This window comes from Eumetopias jubatus, unplaced genomic scaffold (genome assembly GCF_037043125.1).
Source record: "Eumetopias jubatus isolate StellerSeaLion01/CBP00866 unplaced genomic scaffold, mEumJub1_p1.0 scaffold_9, whole genome shotgun sequence".
Lineage (NCBI taxonomy): Eukaryota > Metazoa > Chordata > Mammalia > Carnivora > Otariidae > Eumetopias > Eumetopias jubatus.
Window position 1 is genome coordinate 114994053 of NW_028274815.1, and position 17387 is coordinate 115011439.

At 47.4% G+C, this 17387-nt stretch overlaps 2 protein-coding genes across 6 annotated transcripts in view; both read left to right on the forward strand.

Annotated features, from left to right (window-relative positions):
• Window positions 1–7505, forward strand: part of DNMT3B (DNA methyltransferase 3 beta) — a 40636-nt gene extending 33131 nt beyond the window's left edge. The window contains exons 19-22 of one of the 3 annotated variants that reach the window (XM_028118838.2): window positions 747–832; window positions 3443–3512; window positions 4247–4365; window positions 5932–7505. In XM_028118838.2, coding sequence (XP_027974639.1) covers window positions 747–832; window positions 3443–3512; window positions 4247–4365; window positions 5932–6073 — 417 coding nt within the window. In that variant the 3' untranslated portion in view covers window positions 6074–7505. Of the gene's footprint in view, window positions 1–746; window positions 833–3442; window positions 3513–4246; window positions 5907–5931 lie in introns of those variants that run through there. The other 2 variants (XM_028118836.2, XM_028118837.2) reach the window with 2 other exon arrangements.
• A 6215-nt stretch (window positions 7506–13720) lies between these two features.
• The window catches only part of MAPRE1 (microtubule associated protein RP/EB family member 1), a 30451-nt gene continuing 26784 nt past the window's right edge, over window positions 13721–17387 (forward strand). Inside the window, exon 1 of one of the 3 annotated variants that reach the window (XM_028118729.2) lies at window positions 13721–13799. The gene's annotated coding sequence lies outside the window, so the exon portion shown is untranslated. Of the gene's footprint in view, window positions 13800–14018; window positions 14103–14126; window positions 14351–17387 lie in introns of those variants that run through there. The other 2 variants (XM_028118731.2, XM_028118730.2) reach the window with 2 other exon arrangements.

Consider the following 17387-nt stretch of genomic DNA (forward strand, 5'->3'; position numbering starts at 1 on the left):
GTGGAGGACACGGCTAAATCCAAAACTAACGGAGTCATGTGGGTTGATTCTTTTTAGTGTGTGGAAAATATTTGATCTCTAACCTCACCCAGAACGCCCTGAAGTCAGATGATGAAATCCTCATCTACTTTTGGGGGCCTCAGAAGATTTGACTAATCTTGGTTTACTCTAGGGAGTTTTTTCTCCTCCCTGTTCTGAGAACTGCAGCTTTAGGGGCTGCAGTCAGTTCAGTATGAAGCATTATCATCAAGCACTATAGTAAATGCTTTTCATACATTTCATTCATTTTCTTCAAAACTTGACCACCTAAGCTCTACTGGAGATGTTATGGAACTGGCTAGTTCCCTCACACTGTGTGAACCCGGCAGATGGGTGACAGAAGCCATATTTTGTCAACACTGCATTCCAGGACTCCCAGCTTGGCCGATTTCAATTTTGGGCTGCGTTTCCTACCTGTACAAAGCGTGTTCTGTAATTATCTGTCAGGTCCGAGGGTGTATCTTCAGAACCTGCAGGTCCAGTCTGGTCTCTCACCATGTTCAGTATATCAGGGCACTAGCTGTGTCTTCCAGCCAGATTCTTGATGGGGGTTGGTCTGTCTTTTTGCTGGCAGGAACCATGCCTCCTCTATAGCGGGGGGGGGGGGGGGGGGGTGCCTTGTCACCTTACCCAGGTCAAACCCCACTCTGGCTGGCTTCCACATGAATTCTTACGTGGGCTCCCAGCCGCTGTCCCTCTCTCTGCAGTGTAACCCAGTGATGATCGATGCCATCAAAGTGTCTGCCGCTCACAGGGCCCGCTACTTCTGGGGCAACCTGCCTGGGATGAACAGGTAACAAGGGGCTCAAGGTGGGACAGGTAACAGCCAAGTTAAGTATAACTAATGATGTGAGCCCCAACTGTGAACTCTTGTGACTCAGAGACCCATTCATGCCTTCTAGAAAGCACTGGCTCTGCCGATGAACGGCCCCACCTAGGATTCAGACCAATCCCTGTTGCCATGTTGGAAGCCTTTTGGGAAGCGCTGCCCCGACCTGCGAATCTGAGGCTAGGATTCCTTAGTCTTCTCTGACTTGTTCTCACTCTGCCCACGGGCCAGGTTCTTCAAAGTGCCTTGTGCTGGAACAGAGCAGACTGAATGCTGATGCTTCCATACCCCACCTCTTCCAGTTACTGTCCCATGGGGAAATGCAAGTAGATTGTTAGATGAGGTGATCCCTGGCCATGAGACCTGTGGTGAGCAGCCCAGTGGCAGAGCTGAGATAACCTGTCCCCTTGGATTTTCTTAACCAAGAGCTTTTCCCAGCTTTTTATCAATCTTTTCATGTTGAAAGCCACAAAGTAAGTGGCTTTGTCGAGGATTCATTATCTCCTCCATGTGGTTTCCAGGGGAACAACCTGCTAATTAAGCTACGAAATATGATGGTAATGTGACATCCCAGACTTGCAAATGAGTTAAGCTTAAAAAAAATTCTCCTTTAGAAGGAAGTGCTGGAAGCATAACTTTCAGGCATTTAGCAAAGTGTGAACAGAGGGGAGAAGTTGCTAGAATAGCTTGTAGGATTTCTGTTGGGTATGTTGCATTTTTATTTGGCTAATCAGCCAGTGAAATGGAGAATGTTCATGTCTGGATGAAGTGGGCTCTTCACTCAACACTTGAGCTCTCACACTGTGCCAGGCATTGCTGTACGTGCTGCCGGCTTAGTGGTGAACACATTAGATGTCAGTCTTGGCTCTCACGGAGTTGACATGTAATGGGGGATGGGTAGAGAAGACAGTAAATAATTTCACCGTCCTGGCTGGAGGTGGGGGAATTGGAGGAATTGATGGGGGGAGGCTTCTCCTTCTACCAGGGCCTTAAATGAAGGAATGGGGCCATGTAATTAATTGAGGGAAGAATGAACATTCCAGTCAGAAGGAATAGGGAACGGGGTGATGGTGAACAGCACATGGGAAGAGCAGCTCAGAGAACAGGGTTCCAGGGGCCAGAGTGGCTGGGACAGTACGGCAAAGGACTCAGAAATATGGGCCAAATTATGTGGCATTTGTGAGTCATTGCATGGGAACTCATGAGCCATTCAAGCAGGTGAGAGGTGTATCTCAGATTCATGATAGTTGCTCATAGAAGGATAGACAATAGCAGGATGACAGCACCAGTCGGGAGACCCGTGGAAGTGGGCATTCAGAGGAGGGTGCCATCCATACATACTCAACACAATGCAAGTGTGGCTCTGGGGGCTTGGCAGCTCAAGAGTTCTGTGGCACTTAACAGGAGGGATCAGATTATAGGTAATGTGAGGGTAGGACTAACAGGATTTGCTGATGCCTTAGATGTAGGGTATCAGATGAAAGGAGAGAGTCTGCAGAGCCTCCAGAGCTTTCTCTCTGAGTTGTGAGAATAACAGTGTCTACAGCTGGGCCGTGCAAGGGTGGTGACCCAACCATCACCTGGTAGTCACAGACCCAAATCCAGCTGTCCAACCTAACACCTTGGTTATATAGATATCAGTGCTACAGTCAGCACCAGGTATGGCTGTAATGTGTGTCCCCCAACTCCCTTGGGTTCATGGAAGAGTAAAGATTTGGGATAGGCAGGCATTTAGCCCGGAAGGTGAGGTCAAGGAAATCTCTGACAGAATCTAGGGGAATGTTTTGTGTGATTCTGTGGCCTCTCTTGTGGGCATCATTCATTCCTACATCTGATTTCCTTTTGGCCTTGAAGTTCCTTCCACAGAGGTTGCTGTGGTGTTCATCAGCTCTGTGCATTCAGACCTTTTGCTGGTTTTCTCCTCTGGAACGCTTAACCACTCCTCAAGTTCTAGCCCTCCACCTTCTCAGGCATCTGTCTGCCTCTCTGCATTTGCAGGTTTCAGTGGTGAAAGTTACAGGGTAATGGTGCGTATTGTCAACCATCTCCTGTCCTTCTTTACCTGTATCTCCTGTTAGCCCTGAAACCGTCCCGAGTCGTCTTTGGTGTAAGCCACCAAATCATGGGTTTCATGTGCTAGTTGCAGCAGGTAGATCCACAAAGACCTGATCTAAGCTCTTGAGGCCCAGAGAGGTGGCCTGACTTGCTCAGGGTCACTCAGTGAGCAGTGGGGCTGGACTGGAGGGGTCTCCTGACTCCTTCCAGTTTGCTTTCCTTCATCCTGCTGTCTCTGCAGGAAGGCTCTGATTAATACTAAAATTTGGAAAGGGGGAGCATTTGCTCCTGGACATTGGGCTGCCCCTTCAAGGGGCTAGTCTGTTCCTGGCTTTGGCACATAGTCTTGTGTTCTTGCCGGGCTCTTTTTTTTTTTTTTTTTTTTTTAATCCGCTCATTGTAACAAGTTCACTGCCAGAGCACATTTTGCAGTCTTTGGCCCTCATTCCCACCTTGGGAAGCGCCTAGCCGAGGCCCCTTTATAGTTGGTAGAAAGTAATGGGTTTTGGATGTTCCCAGGCCCGTGATAGCATCAAAGAATGATAAACTCGAACTGCAGGACTGCTTGGAGTTCAATAGGACAGCAAAGGTAAGACTTGCTAACAAATGGTCTCTGGAAACGCACTTGGTGACCTCCAAGCGAGGACTTGACCTTGGTGTCCAGTTTATTCCTGCCCCTCCTCCCCACATGACTCCCTGGTGCTGGGCCTCTTTCCCCACTTAATTGTTCTGTCCCATCTTAAAACAAAAGCACAGAGTAGGAGAGGCTCTTGATACAGAAATAATCACCATGAGAAAAGGTGACTAGTTTGCGAATGCAAACTCCATAGAGACACAGATAATTTCAGCTCATCCTCCCAGTAGCAAATGAGTAATTTTTGTTTAGTCACAAAAATTGTCTACTGGTAAAATTATATTGAGATCTCCGTAAACTTAATGTTTACATCAGGCTAGGTTCCATTCATTCAAAATCCAGTGGGCCATCCTCAAAATCTGGGTGGGTTTTTACTTTTGCTTAATCCTGCTTGATCAAGAACTCTGGTGTTTTCTTGGCCCCCATGTGATCTCATTCATGTTCACTTTTTTATCTGTTGTTCTGTGAGGCTGGTCCTTCCTGTTCATTAACTTCTTGGTGTTTGTGGGAAGCACAAAATGTTCTTGCCTTCCAGCTCTCCTTTTCTCATTCCCTCTGTGAGCCCAACCCTGCCTCCCTCTCTCCCATGCCTGCCCTCCCTCCTCCATCTTCCCGAGGTGATGATGAGCTTTGACTTGACCCAGACCCTTCATCCTGTGCTCACTCCATGATGTCGTTTTGTTCTCCAGTTAAAGAAAGTACAGACAATAACCACCAAGTCGAACTCGATCAGACAGGGGAAAAACCAACTTTTCCCTGTTGTCATGAATGGCAAAGAAGATGTTTTGTGGTGCACTGAGCTAGAAAGGTGAGCAGGGCTGCACGTGAAGAGGGGAATCATGCAGGCAGAGAGAAAGGGGAAGAACATGTCAAGGCAGGCAGCATAAATGGGCAGGTGTTTGCCTTAATTCTGCATGGTCTCACTGCCCTATGTTAGTGGGGCTGGGAGTGATACCTTTTCAGGGTTAGTGCTGATTTTCCTGGTAGAAATGGCAGAAGGGTGGTGGTAAGGAATCTGAAACATGAGGTCATTAGACCACACCATCTCTGTTTCTGCTGTGCTGCCCTGGCATTTAACTGCCCCGGCATGCTGGGCCTCCAGGGCATATGAGGAACCAGCCAAAGAAAACCCCACTGACTTGGCCATTGGTCTTTCTCATATTCCCTCTGCCAATAAAGCTGGTTCCTACTTAGCCAAAGTCTGTCTTCTCCTTCCATTTATTTGGCTAAGCGGATCGTTTAACTGTTTGGATTCAAAGAACCAGCTCTTGGATTTCAATTCTCCTTTTCTGATTTCTTCCCCCCCACCCCTGTTTATTTTGTTCTTACTGTTGTTAGAAATGAAGGAAGGGCTATGAATATTCCTCTTTACATTTTTGGCTGCATCTCAGAGGATTTGATAAGAGTATTTTCATTTCAGATATTTCAGTCCTACAGCTGGTTTTATTTCTTCACCAGTCGTTTTCTTAGCCTAAAATTAAGTTCTGATTCATAGAAAGAAACCGGCTGGTAACCTTGCCCATTCATCTTGTGGGTTATTTTGTATTTTGAGACCTAAGCCTTACATGCTGGGCTGGCCCTGTGATATTAGATGGATGCAGATGATATATATAAGTGGGTATAGGCACTTATAAAGGCACTATATAGGTCTACGGTGTTACATCTTTGGCACATTGCTTAATACCCATTGGTGTGCTTTTTAGTATTAGATTGTAAACCCAGGAAAGACTGAGGTCTAGTGTATCTGTAGCCTCTTCCCAGGCCTGGTAGAATCTCATAGAGGAAGCTCTTGGTATATTTGGTTGCCATCTGCCATTAAGTCCAGCTTGGCCCTTGACCTAACAACTGGTTTTTTTAAGAGGGAGAGAAAATGCAGGATACTTATGGTAAATTATCTGAGCATCTGAGGATCTATTTCTGCAAGTGTCCTTAATTCTTATTAAGGAAATTTCCCTTTCCTCCTCTTGTGATTTGAAGGCAGATACATGTCTGTTTGCTTGCTGTCTGGCTCTCTTGGCATTCATTCATTCATTCATTCATTCATTAACATGGGAAAGGTCCACTGAGCACCAGCTATGTGCCTGGAGCACAGCACTAGTGCTTAGGGATGCACGCAACAGGCCTCCTTCTAGAGGAACCGTGCCCTCTGGACCGTTATTTGTGTTCTGTAGAACCGGTTGATCTGTCCTCTGGGGTTCAATGAGGGCTCATGTGAAGGTCCGGTTGGCCTGATGGAAAGGATGGGACAAAGGGCAGAAAGAGCAGTGCCATGCTCTTCGTGTGAGGATCTCCCAGAGGCAGTAAGCGTGCTGGAAGGGGCACTTCTGACTCCCTGTCTTTGTATTCTGGTGCCCCTGCCCCCCCCCCTCCCCAGGATCTTCGGCTTTCCTGTACACTACACGGATGTGTCCAACATGGGCCGTGGTGCCCGCCAGAAGCTGCTTGGGAGGTCCTGGAGTGTGCCTGTCATCCGACACCTCTTCGCCCCCCTGAAGGACTACTTTGCCTGTGAATAGCCCTCCCAGGCACCCTGAGCCCAGGAGCACTGGGGCACGTGGGGCAGAGCCAGGACCCAGTAGGTACAGCCCCAGTTCTGCCCTTCCTCTGCCCAGCATTGTGGGGTCACGCCACATAACCTTGGCAGGAGGTAGAGCTGTGTGACCCACTCCTGGCAGGGGGAGCCTGAGGTGCCACCTCCTTGTGCACAATTCAGACCTGGCCGCTAGGAGCGGCCAAACACGGTGCTCATTTTGTCTTCTCTGAAAACAAAACTTGAAGTAGGTAGTAAGATGGCTTTTTTTTCCCTCCTGGGTTTACTGCTCAGAGAAACAATGGCTAAGATACCAAAACCACAGTGCCGACAGCTCTCTAATACTCAGGTTAAAGCTGAAAAATCACCCAAGACAGTTATTGCAGGACTTTGGTTTTGTTTTTGTTTTTGTTTTTTTTTTTTAAACACCTGCAGCCCCTCATTTCCAGGAGCATGCAGTGGTAGACATGTAGCTAAGGGACATTTTAAGAGCCTTGGGTGTTTTTTTTCCTCTGGGGCTAGCAGAAGAGGAAAGGATGCCTGTCTTTCTTGAATTTAACCCAGCATGTTCCCCTGGCCTCAGTGTAAAGGGCTGGGACCTGCTGTCGGTGTCCGTGTAGAGTATTTTCCATAATGATGATGATTTCAGCAGGGATGACCTCATCATCACATTCAGGGCTATTCCCCCCCCCCCCAACAAACCCAAGGGGACGACTACCCTTAGCTAAATGCCCTCCCAGTGACTGCAATAGAACCCTCCGGGGAGCTCAGGAAGGGGTGGGCTGGGTTATCCGCTGCTGGATATTATGCAGACAGGTGTGGCTTCTCTTGGTCTCCCTCTTCCCCATGTCAAGGGAGCAAAGGAGGAGGCTTAGGGAAGGCATCCCCCTCCACCCCCAAAATGCACCCTTCAGACTACTCTGCAGGCACAGGTCCCCACATGAGAGGACACCCCGAATCCTCAGCCTTTTCCTAAACTGAATAGCAGTGACAGCAGGAGCAGACGCACATTCCCCGCCCTTTCCCCTCATCTAAGAGATTGCAGGGGGAAAACTGCAATAAAAAGCTCGACCCTCCCTCCAGAGATTTTAAAGTCCTTTTGTATCCCACGGGAAGTTTTTAGGGGGAACGGGAGGTCGGGAAAGCTGCATTTCAGAAATGCTGTCCTAATGGTTTTAACAACTTTTACTCTTCTTACTGGTGCTATTTTGTAGAATCAGGAACAACGTTGACAGGTTTTGTGGGAATTTTTTATACACTTTTTTTTTAATCACAGACTTCTATTTTTATGTTTTAACATTTTCATAAATTTTTTTTTTTTTTTGTAACTGGAGCCACGTAACAAGTATGGGGAAAAATTGTGCCTTGTTTCAACAGTTTTGCTAATTTTTAGGCTGAAAGATGACAGATGCCTAGAGTTTACCTTATGTTGAATTAAAATCAGTATTTCTCTAACAGTCTGGTGTCCCTTTCCTTCTTTGCAGGTCAGATGGGTGGGACGTTGGGAGGGCCTGGTTAAAGCGGAATGGTGGGAGTTCCAGTTGGTCATTGGTTCATGCAGCAAGCACAGTGCAGGAATACCAGTGTGACCCCATGGAGTGGTCTAGAACACTGGTCCCCAAACTCCAGGGTACCAGCCTCCCCTGTGAGGCTCATTAAAGTGGAGATTTCTGGGCCCCAACTTGAGTTTCTGATTGATTCACTGTCTCAAGTAGAGCCCAAGAATCCTATGCTGCTGGTCCAGGGACCACACTGGGCTAGTGAATGAGTTTCTAAACCTTGGTTCTCAAAACAAGGGACTGGAGAGACTTTGAGTTCATTTAAAGGCTTGAGGTCTGGAAAAGCCATCTGACATGCTCTTAGGGAGCTGAAGGTGATTGACTCAAGAATCCCAGGGCTGCTTCTCCCAGTTGTGCATGCCTTTGTTGGATTCCCTTGCTCATGGTTGCACTGCTCCCAAGTTGTCCTGTTTCAGTCCAGTAACAGGACCGGTTGGGAATGGCCCCATGATTCCAACCTAACTGTCTGTGGCCACAGCTCTTGGGGTGGAGCGTGTACGCATTGCTCTGCAGTTTACCTGGGCCAGCTAGCCCGGTGTCCCAATCCCCCAGCCCATCCTGCCATAGTCCCATCACTAGATCTAGCTATTGGTCAGGGACCAGGAGCCAATGAAGATCTCCGTGCCTCTCCAGAGGTTCATTTTGGTCAGCTGGTGCACGCGGAGGGAAAATGGTGTGGAGAAAGGATGCACATGCAATGGATCAGTTGGAGTTCAATTGGATGTGGCAACTGTAGGAGCCCCTCAGTTCCTTCAAATGTTAAGAAGGGCTCTAATCCTGGCCACCTCCATGACTAGAGTTGTGTGCCTTATTAAGGTAAATGTTGGAGTGGAGGATGAGAAGCATTGCCATGGTGAGACCGTTGGCAATTAACAAGTGGGCTGGCGCTCCTCTGAGGTGCTGCGGCCCCAGGGGGCCTCAGCTTCCCTATTAAGCCATCTTGTATCCAGTGCTGCACCGAATACCAGGACAGGATGAAGCAAAATAAACAGACCGGGTCTCAAAACCCCAAGAGAGGAGGTGGACTATCCCACCAGGTGAGGGGCTCTTGGGTTGGCTCAGTCTGTCTGTGGGGCAGGCTGAGGGCTGGCTTTGGAGGGGCTGTCGGGGCTACTATCTGTTTAAGCTAAAGATGGGGGTTATGTTTGGATCTCCACGATCCCAGGCACAAATGGCAAGGGGAGTATGTGAACATTCTGATCTTGGGGCTGAGGTTAGACCTTGTAGGCCTTTTCTGAAGCAATCTTCCAAGTAGCCTGGGGCTTTAGCCGGGGAGATTTGCATCTCTTAACAGGTAAGGACCATAAATCCTGCCTACTTCCTAGGGCTGCTAGGAGGGTTCAAGGGCATGATGTGTGCATGTAGAAGCCCTCACATGTCCTGGATGGCTTTGTGATACCAAAAGCCATTAGTCAATACAGTGTTAATGCCTGGGGGCTGGTAGTGATGTTGACATACAATATTTATTCATGTTTAATAGAAAAAAAAAACAAAAAGGAAGGGCAGGGCCGTGTAATCTCCCAGGGGTTTCCCAGTAGCTGGGCTGATGATGCCAACTGTAGCAACAATAGTATCTGGTGTGTTCATCACCGGCCCCCACATCATGTTGGGGTCCCCTTGGTCCTTGTTAGGGAGAGTGGATGGGGGTGGCTTTGGCATCTGCCACCCCAGAGGCCTGCGGAAGGGATCTTGCAGGGACTGGTCCACAGCCGTTTGGTTGGGGGGAGGGGGAGGACAAGGTCTCTTACCCGCCCTCAGTCCCTCTGGTTTTCCAGCCAACTTCTTGAGTGATACTGTGTTCAAGGCCTGCACCTGGTATGACTGCAGTGCAACTGGGTGTCTGCCCTGTCTTCACCCACTCCTAACTTGTGACCTTGGGGGTGCTCCATATCCTCTAGGTGCCTCAGTTTGCCCAAGCGTGAAACAGGATAATAATCAACCTTCTAAGGCTGGTTTGTGGCTCAAATGATTCCAGGCATGTGAAGCATGTGGGAGAGTGCTTGTGGGTAGCAAACATTGGGTAAATGGCAGCTGCTTTGTTGTTACTGTTGGAGAAGCTTCCTAGCAACCCCGAAGTGAGGCCCTGATTACCATGATTACCCGGAAGGGAACTAAGACTCAGAGAGGTCCCATAACTAACCCAAGGCCACATAGCCAGAGGCAAAGGAGTTTTGAGTTGGAATCTGTTCTGTGAAGCCAAAGTAGTCTGCTATCTCTTCTTGGTCCCACCTGCATCTGTTTATTTTTCGTGTGTGTGTGTGTGTGTGTGTGTGTGTGTGTGTGTGTGTGTGTGTGTGTGTGTGTGTGTGTGTGTGTGTGTGTGTGTGTGTGTTCTGCTGCAGCTTGAAATTATCTGCTGCCCTTTGCAGCCTGGAGTACAATTTGCCTACCTTCCTTGTTTCTTTCCCTAAGTACCTACTTCCAGCCTACCACCTCTATCCCTTTCTTCCCTCCTTTCTGCCTTCTCTCCTTTCTTCCTTCTGTTGAGCTTTATTGATTTCTTAAAATTTTCATGTAAAATTTCAGATATACAGAAAAGTTGCAAGAATAGTACAAAGAATTCCTAAATACCTACCACCCAGATTCCTCAAATGCTAACATTTTGCAATGTGTGTTTTGTCATCCTCTCTCTACATTGTTTTTTTCTGAATCATTCGAGAGTAAGTTACAGAGATGATGTCTCTTTACCCTTAAATCTTTCAGTGTGTATTTCCTAAAAACCAGAACATTCTCTTAACATGACTACAGTATATCATAATAATCAGGAAATGAACATTCATTTACTTCCTTATCTAATCTATAGACCTTATTTAGATTTTGCCAGTTGCTGCAAAATGTCTTTATCGAGGAAGATAAATAAACATATATTTTCTGGTCTGGTATCCATTCCAGAAACACGCATTGCATTTGGTTGTTTATTTTTTTTTTAAAAGATTTTATTTGAGAGAGAGAAAGAGAGAGAGAGCACACGAGAGGGGGGAGGGTCAGAGGGAGAAGCAGACTTACCGCTGAGCAGGGAGCCTGATGCAGGACTCTATCCTGGGACTCCAGGATCATGACCTGAGCCAAAGGCAATCGCTTAACCAACTGAGCCACCCAGGCGCCCTATTTTTTCTTTTTAAAACTTAACTGTGAAACATACCAAGAGGGCTGTGCATAAATCCTGGTATTTCAGGCCTTATAACCTACCTGTGCTCTATGAGCTTTGGTTCATCCTGAGGTCTCAGCATTGCAGAAAGGATACAGAGGCTGGCATTACTGGAGCTAATGATTGCTTACTCTGAGTCTTTGCACATGCTGTCCTCTGCCTGAAACAGCCTCCTTCTTTCCAGACTCGTCCTCCAGTTCGCACCTCTTCCAGAAAGGTTTCTTTACCTCTATTCTAGGCAGGATTAGGAGCCATTCCCTAATCTGAGTCCCCCTTCCCTGTGGATATAGAATCTATCTCGGCACAAAACACTCCGTATTAGAATTTATTTTTGTAGTTGTCTCCCCCTTGAGCTGGTCAGGTCCCTAAGGCAGCTGAGACCTCCCAAGACCATTTTTTCGTCCCGTAAACTTGTCATACATTTGGAAAACTTAGGCCTTGATGTCATAGTTTTTGTTCTGTTTTGTACTTGGAGAGGGGATTCACAATTTCTACCTGTGATAATGAGATCACCTCCATGTTAAAACAGTTGCTTAAAGACACATATTAAAATCTCCACAGCTATTTCTCCTTCTGGGTAGAAACTTTTTTTCTTATTACTCTCCGGCCTTTTGCAGTCAAGGCTTAATCTGACCCAGATAACCTTGGCTGCCCTGTCCTGAGGGGGGAAAGTAGACTCTAAGCAGATTACGTGCCCCTTTCCCATCTCTTTGGGAGCAGATCCTGGGAGGGAAATGAGTTTTATTTTGGAGGCTCTTGCTCAGAAAACTTAGGTGATGCCCTGTGTTCCCAGAATCAGGTCCAAACTCTAGTCTTGCACTTAGGCTCTTCTTGACTTGGCTGTCTACTTGTCTCATCCCCCACACTAATGCCCTCCCCCAACCAAAGTGGCCTTTAGGTAATGCTGACAACTAATTGACATTAATGAAATGTTGACATTGATCAAAAGGGACTCAGAAACCACTAACATTACTGAGCACCTAGTATGTGCTAGGAGTGGTCTAAGAGCTTTTTTCTTATGTGATTCTAACTCTTAGCAGAATTAGGGTTTGAATTTTGTTACTTATGAAATTCACTTACCCTGTTGAAAACTTCATGTCCTCATGTATAAAGTGGGGGTAATTCATGATGCCCCACAGCACTTGTGAATGTTTTTGCTCAATTATCCATGCTTCCAATCAACTCCCTATGATGCTAATATTACCATTATTGCTATAATCATTTGACCACAGGGCTCTTTGCTGTATCCTCTTGTTCGCCCTTACCTACTTCAAATCTTTTGCTAGGTTAACATTTCATCTTTTAGGGCAAGCATCATCTCTGGGAATTCTTCCCACACTGCTCGGGTGAGGTCAGGGCTCCTTGTGATGTACTCTTGGAGTGCTGCATTCGGAGGAGACAACTAGTAGTTCTGGTGGTTAAAATATTAAAATGCCTCCAGACTAGTTGATAAATGGTTCCTGCCCCAGCTCCCCGCAGACTTTGGCAACTAATTGGGTAAGACTTCACCCAGAAGGAGGCTTCCAGGACCCTACTTCATTCAATGTATGTGCTGTCACCCTTGCCACACATGGCTCCTGCCTAGCACTAAGTCTGGTTTGTAATTAAACAGTGATTTGAGCTATTTGTCTTGTCCTCTGCCTCTCCTACCAGACAGGAAAGTTTATTTATTTATTTTTAATTTATTATTTTTTAAGATTATTATTTTTAAGTAATCTCTACACTCAACATAGGGCTTGAACTTACAACACTGAGATCAAGAGTTGCAGGCCGTATCAATTGAGCCAGCCAGGCACCCCCTAGACTGGAAACATTTTTTTTCTTTTAAGATTTTATTTATTTATTTATTTCACAGAGACACAGCGAGAGAGGGAACACAAGTGGGGGAGAGGGAGAAGCAGGCTTCTCGCTAAGCAGGGCGCCCGATGTGGGGCTCGATCCCAGGACCCCGGGACCATGACCCCAGCCAAGGCAGACGCTTAACGACTGAGCCACCCCGGCGCCCCTAGACTGGAAACTTTTAAAAAGCTCAGAGGCTAGGGGCGCTTGGGTGGCTCAGTTGGTAAAGCATGTGACTTTTGATCTCGGGTGGTGAGAGGGTGGTGAGACCGACGTTTGGCATAGAGCTTAACTTAAAACACACACACACACACAAAAGCTCAGAGCCTATGTCTGGTTTTTGCTCACTATCAAATCCCGTAGGACCCGATTGATCAGGAAAAATAAATATTTGTGGAGCACATGAATAAGTGATATCTAGACAAAAACCCAGCTCAAAACCTGGGTCAGCTTCTGTGATACTGGGCAAGTCAATTGACCTCTCTGAGCCTCACCTTCCTTTTCTATAAGTGGGTTTAATTCATTCTTTCAGCAAGTCAGGCACTGGGACACAGGACTGAGAAGATTCTTGCTTCTGTGGAACTTAAGGAAAGGCAGACAATAAAGGCATAAACGAATAAACAAGATGATTTCACAGGTACTAAGAGGAAAATAAACGGATGAAGAGATTACAGGGTCATTACAGAGTAGTCACAGAATGTGTCTCTGAGGTGGCTTTTAAGTCTTTCCTCAAAGCGCCTATCAAGTATCTTTCTTATCAAATAACCCATTTTTGTAGAAATTCATTGGAAAACCAATTCTTCTGGCTCCTGGGGTGGAGAATTTGTAACTGAATCTCGCCTTCTAGGCGGAGTCACACCCGGCCTGTGGCGGGCTCTCATTGGCTTTGTCAGACCACGTGGTTGAGCGATCCGGCAGCCGGCGCCCCGCCCCTTGGGCACCTCAGCCGTCGATCACTGACCGCGCCCCGCCCCCGGCGTGCGGCTGAGTCCCTCTCTATAAAAGGAGCCGGCGCGCAATGACGAGCTTGTACGTCGGCGCGTAACGGGGGGGGGGTGCGTGTGAGGTCATCGCGCGGGCGGGCGGGCGGGGTCGGGCGGTTTGAACGAGACGAAGACGGAACCGAAGCCGGGCGCAGGCCGTGGACGCGGTCCCGCCGAGAGCCGGTGAGGCGGCTAGCGGGCATGGGGCGGCGGCCGGGGAACGGCCGGGTGGGCCTCGGGCCGGGCAGGCGCCGGCGGGCCCTGCGGGCGGTGCCTGGGCCGCTCCCCACGGCAGTGCAGATCGGGCCGGGTGGGGGGAAGGGCGGGGCCGTGACCCGGCGCGCGCGGGCTGGGCTGGGGGCGCGCGCTCAGCTCTGCCAGGGGCGGGGCCTCAGGCCGGAAGTGGGGGCTGCCCCTCGGCGGCGTGGGGGCTTCTGGGCCGCGGCCTAGGTGTGGGACCCGGACAGCGGTGGCGAGAGGTTCCGGGTTAGTTGGGCCCGGGTAGGGGGTGTGTGTGGTTATAAGTGAGTCCTGCTGGGAGTTCTGGGGACCCTTACTGTAGGAGGCGGTGTCGCCTGATGGTCGGGAGTTCGGTTTTGAATTCAGACCTGGGTTCCATTTCCTGCTGTGCGATCTTGGGCAGGTGCCTGAACCTCTCGGCCTCAGTTTCCTCGTCTGTAAAGCGGGGACAACGATAAGACTGCGGAAAGCTCTTACCACAGCACGGGCAGAAAGTAAGCTAGCTCAATGGTTTCCTTTCTTCACTGGGTATTTGTTGAGCGCCTAAGTGCTGGGCGCTGTGCTGAGCAAAGGCCTCTCTCCAGGTGTCTGCATTGTGATGGGGAGACAGATAGGAACTAAGAAAATGAATACATGGACAAGATAATTTCATAGAATTACTACGAAGACAATATAACAGGGTGATATGAACAGTGCTTTTCCAGCCCCAGCTTCACAACTGCCCTGAGGTGCTTCAGGACAGAGTTTGGCCTCTCCCCCATTTTGAGGATGAGGATCTTGAGGCCCATTGAAGGGAACATAGACCAAGTCTGGCATTCACTTCCCTCTTGGGGTGCTGTAAGATAATAATAGCACTCTTTGCTAATTGGGCACTTGCTGTGTGCCAGGCATTGTGTTAAGAGCTTAATGTGGCATTGTATCATTCAATACCATACTATCTCTAAGAGATCCTATCTTCATTTTACAAATGAAGGACTGAGACTCCGAGAGGTCAAGCGATTTACTTTATGCTGTCCAGGAGTTTTCTGAAGCCGCATTTGTGATCATGAGTCCAGGCTTTTAACCTCTGTATTATGCTGCCTGCCTGAGAGCTAGTGTGTTTTATACCAATTTGCCCTTGGTGGTGGTGTGTCAAAGTCCCTAACAGTTTCTGGCACAAAGAGAAGCTTAAGACATGATGTTCTTTTCACTAAAGTGTTTTCACTTAGATTCTCATTTAATCCTCACCACCACCTTGTGCAGAATATGTTGTTCATCTTTTACAGGTGAGCCATTTGTGATCCAGAAAGGTGAGGTGTTTACTCAGGGTCATATGGCTGTTTTCTGGCAGTACCTCCCTCCCTCCCTCCTTTTCCATAGCGCTCAGTATGGTGCTTTTGGGAAAGTAATAGGGTGCACCTCAGCCAGCATCCAATCAGAATGGGTTTGAGAACATGCTAGGAGAACTGAAGGAGGAGAGATACCTGGGGAGGTAAGAGAGGTTTTTCAAGGCAGTTGAAACCTGGATCACGGAGCCTTTTAAAGGAGAGGCTTGCACAGTGGTCGTGGGGTTTTGCGTTGAGGTCAAAGCAGTGGAATCCTTATGGAGGAAGAGTAAGCTGTAGCTAGCTGTAGCCGTAGCTCTGAGAACTAGACTCTGTTTTGACTGCCTGGAAGAGCCAATTAATTGGTTGAGTCAGTGGATGTTTATTGCATATCCACAGGGTGCCTAACCCCATGTATTTAGTGGCTGCAGAGTTAGCGGAGCACATGGGACCAGGTATTAATGCACTGCTAATGAAAGCGTTTTAGATTATATGATGATGAAAGGCCATTAACGTTTTCTGAGCTGGGGTGTGGTCAGGAGACACACGTGGCTTAACCAGCTGCTTACATTTTATGGTAGCATGACCCATACATTACCCAGTGTATGTATGAATGTCGCCAAAATAGATTACAAGTGCTTAGCCTGGAACTGTTTTTTGTTTGGATGTGTCTCTCCTTGGTACCTGGTAATAGTATTTTGCATACAGTATGCATTTTATTTATTCATTCAGGGATTTTAAATAGGGAAGACACTTGATCTGATTTGTGATTCAGGAAATTTGTTGTGGTTGCTGTGTAAGGACAGATTAAAGCAGTGAGACTAATTTGAAGGCTGCTGCAGTGGATCCGGATGAGAGATGGTAGCAGGTCTTGGGCACTGTTTTTGGCAGTGGAGGTAGGAGGATGAGTGGGATTAGGTCCATCCCTAGCCTGGATCTTGTTTGTTTAATACCTGTTATGTTGTCACATGCCATGCCAAGTATTTTATGTACCTTATCTCATTTAAACCTCACCTCGTAATTTTTAGATAGGTGGCATTAACTCATGAGATACTTAAGGTGTACTGAAGTTGAGTAACTTGCCCAGGGTCATACAGCAAAAGAGTGATGGCCTCACACTCAAACCCAGGTCTTCTTGGCTTGAAATCCTCAGGTCTTTTCAGAGAGCAAATTGCCTCCTGGTGCAAATCTGGTATGGGAATGATTCAGAAATGAGAGATAATGACAATCCAGTGTGATAATGCCTACCGTGGAGGTTTGAATGAAGTGCTGTGGGAACAGGAATTAATTTCCCAGTGGAGTCAGGAACTTAATTGTATTGGCTTCTTGTATAAAATGGTTTTATCATCTGAGTTTAAAAATGTAAGAGTGTTGTTGGTTTTCTTTCTGAAAAAAGTTTATATAGACACAGTTTTCTGTGTTTGACACTGTCTTGCCAACCTGAAAACAAATAGCATTTACTGAGGGCTCACTGTGTGCGAGGCACTGTGCCAAGTGCTGTGGAGGATGGGCGAATGTGGGATGTGAGGGCACAGACTTGATAAGTTATTTATCTTGCCAGCTCTCAGTCACCCCAGTTATAAAAAGGGGATTGGTTGGGTAGGTCTCTGTTTCTTCCAGCCCTCATATTCTGTAGCTGTATGACTCATGAGGCTTGCAGGAGACTGGTATAGGAAGACCAACTCACTAGGCACTAGGTGGATGGAAGGAAGTGCCACAAGAGATCATGGGCTCTCATGATGGTTCCAAATTTGCTCTGAGTTTTTACTCTCCATTGGTAATATTGTTGTCTCAGGAAATGAGGGAAATTATGTCAAGGTCACTATAAAATCTGGTGCTTTATAGTTAGTTGTGTGTCCTCATGGTAATTGACCAGGGATTTCATTAGGTCTGGATCAACCTGCCCTTCCCTCATTGCTTGAGTTTTCCTTTCCCACAGTCCTCTACCAGCAGTCGGGTGATCTTTTTCATATGTTGGGGAGCAAGAATTCCTGTCTGCTCCAAGGTTCTTCTAGCTGGACTGAGAATCAAATTGACACGAGACAGATTAACAGGAGAAAATAAAATTTAATAGCTGTATATATGGGAAATCCACATAGATGGGAATGCCAAAGACAGGCAAAATGAGGTCTATATGTTACTCTCAGGAGAAGCAGGTAGAGGTCTGGGATTTCAGAGGAAAGGAATGCATTTCACAGGGCAATAAGAGCAGGTGTTTGGCAATTAG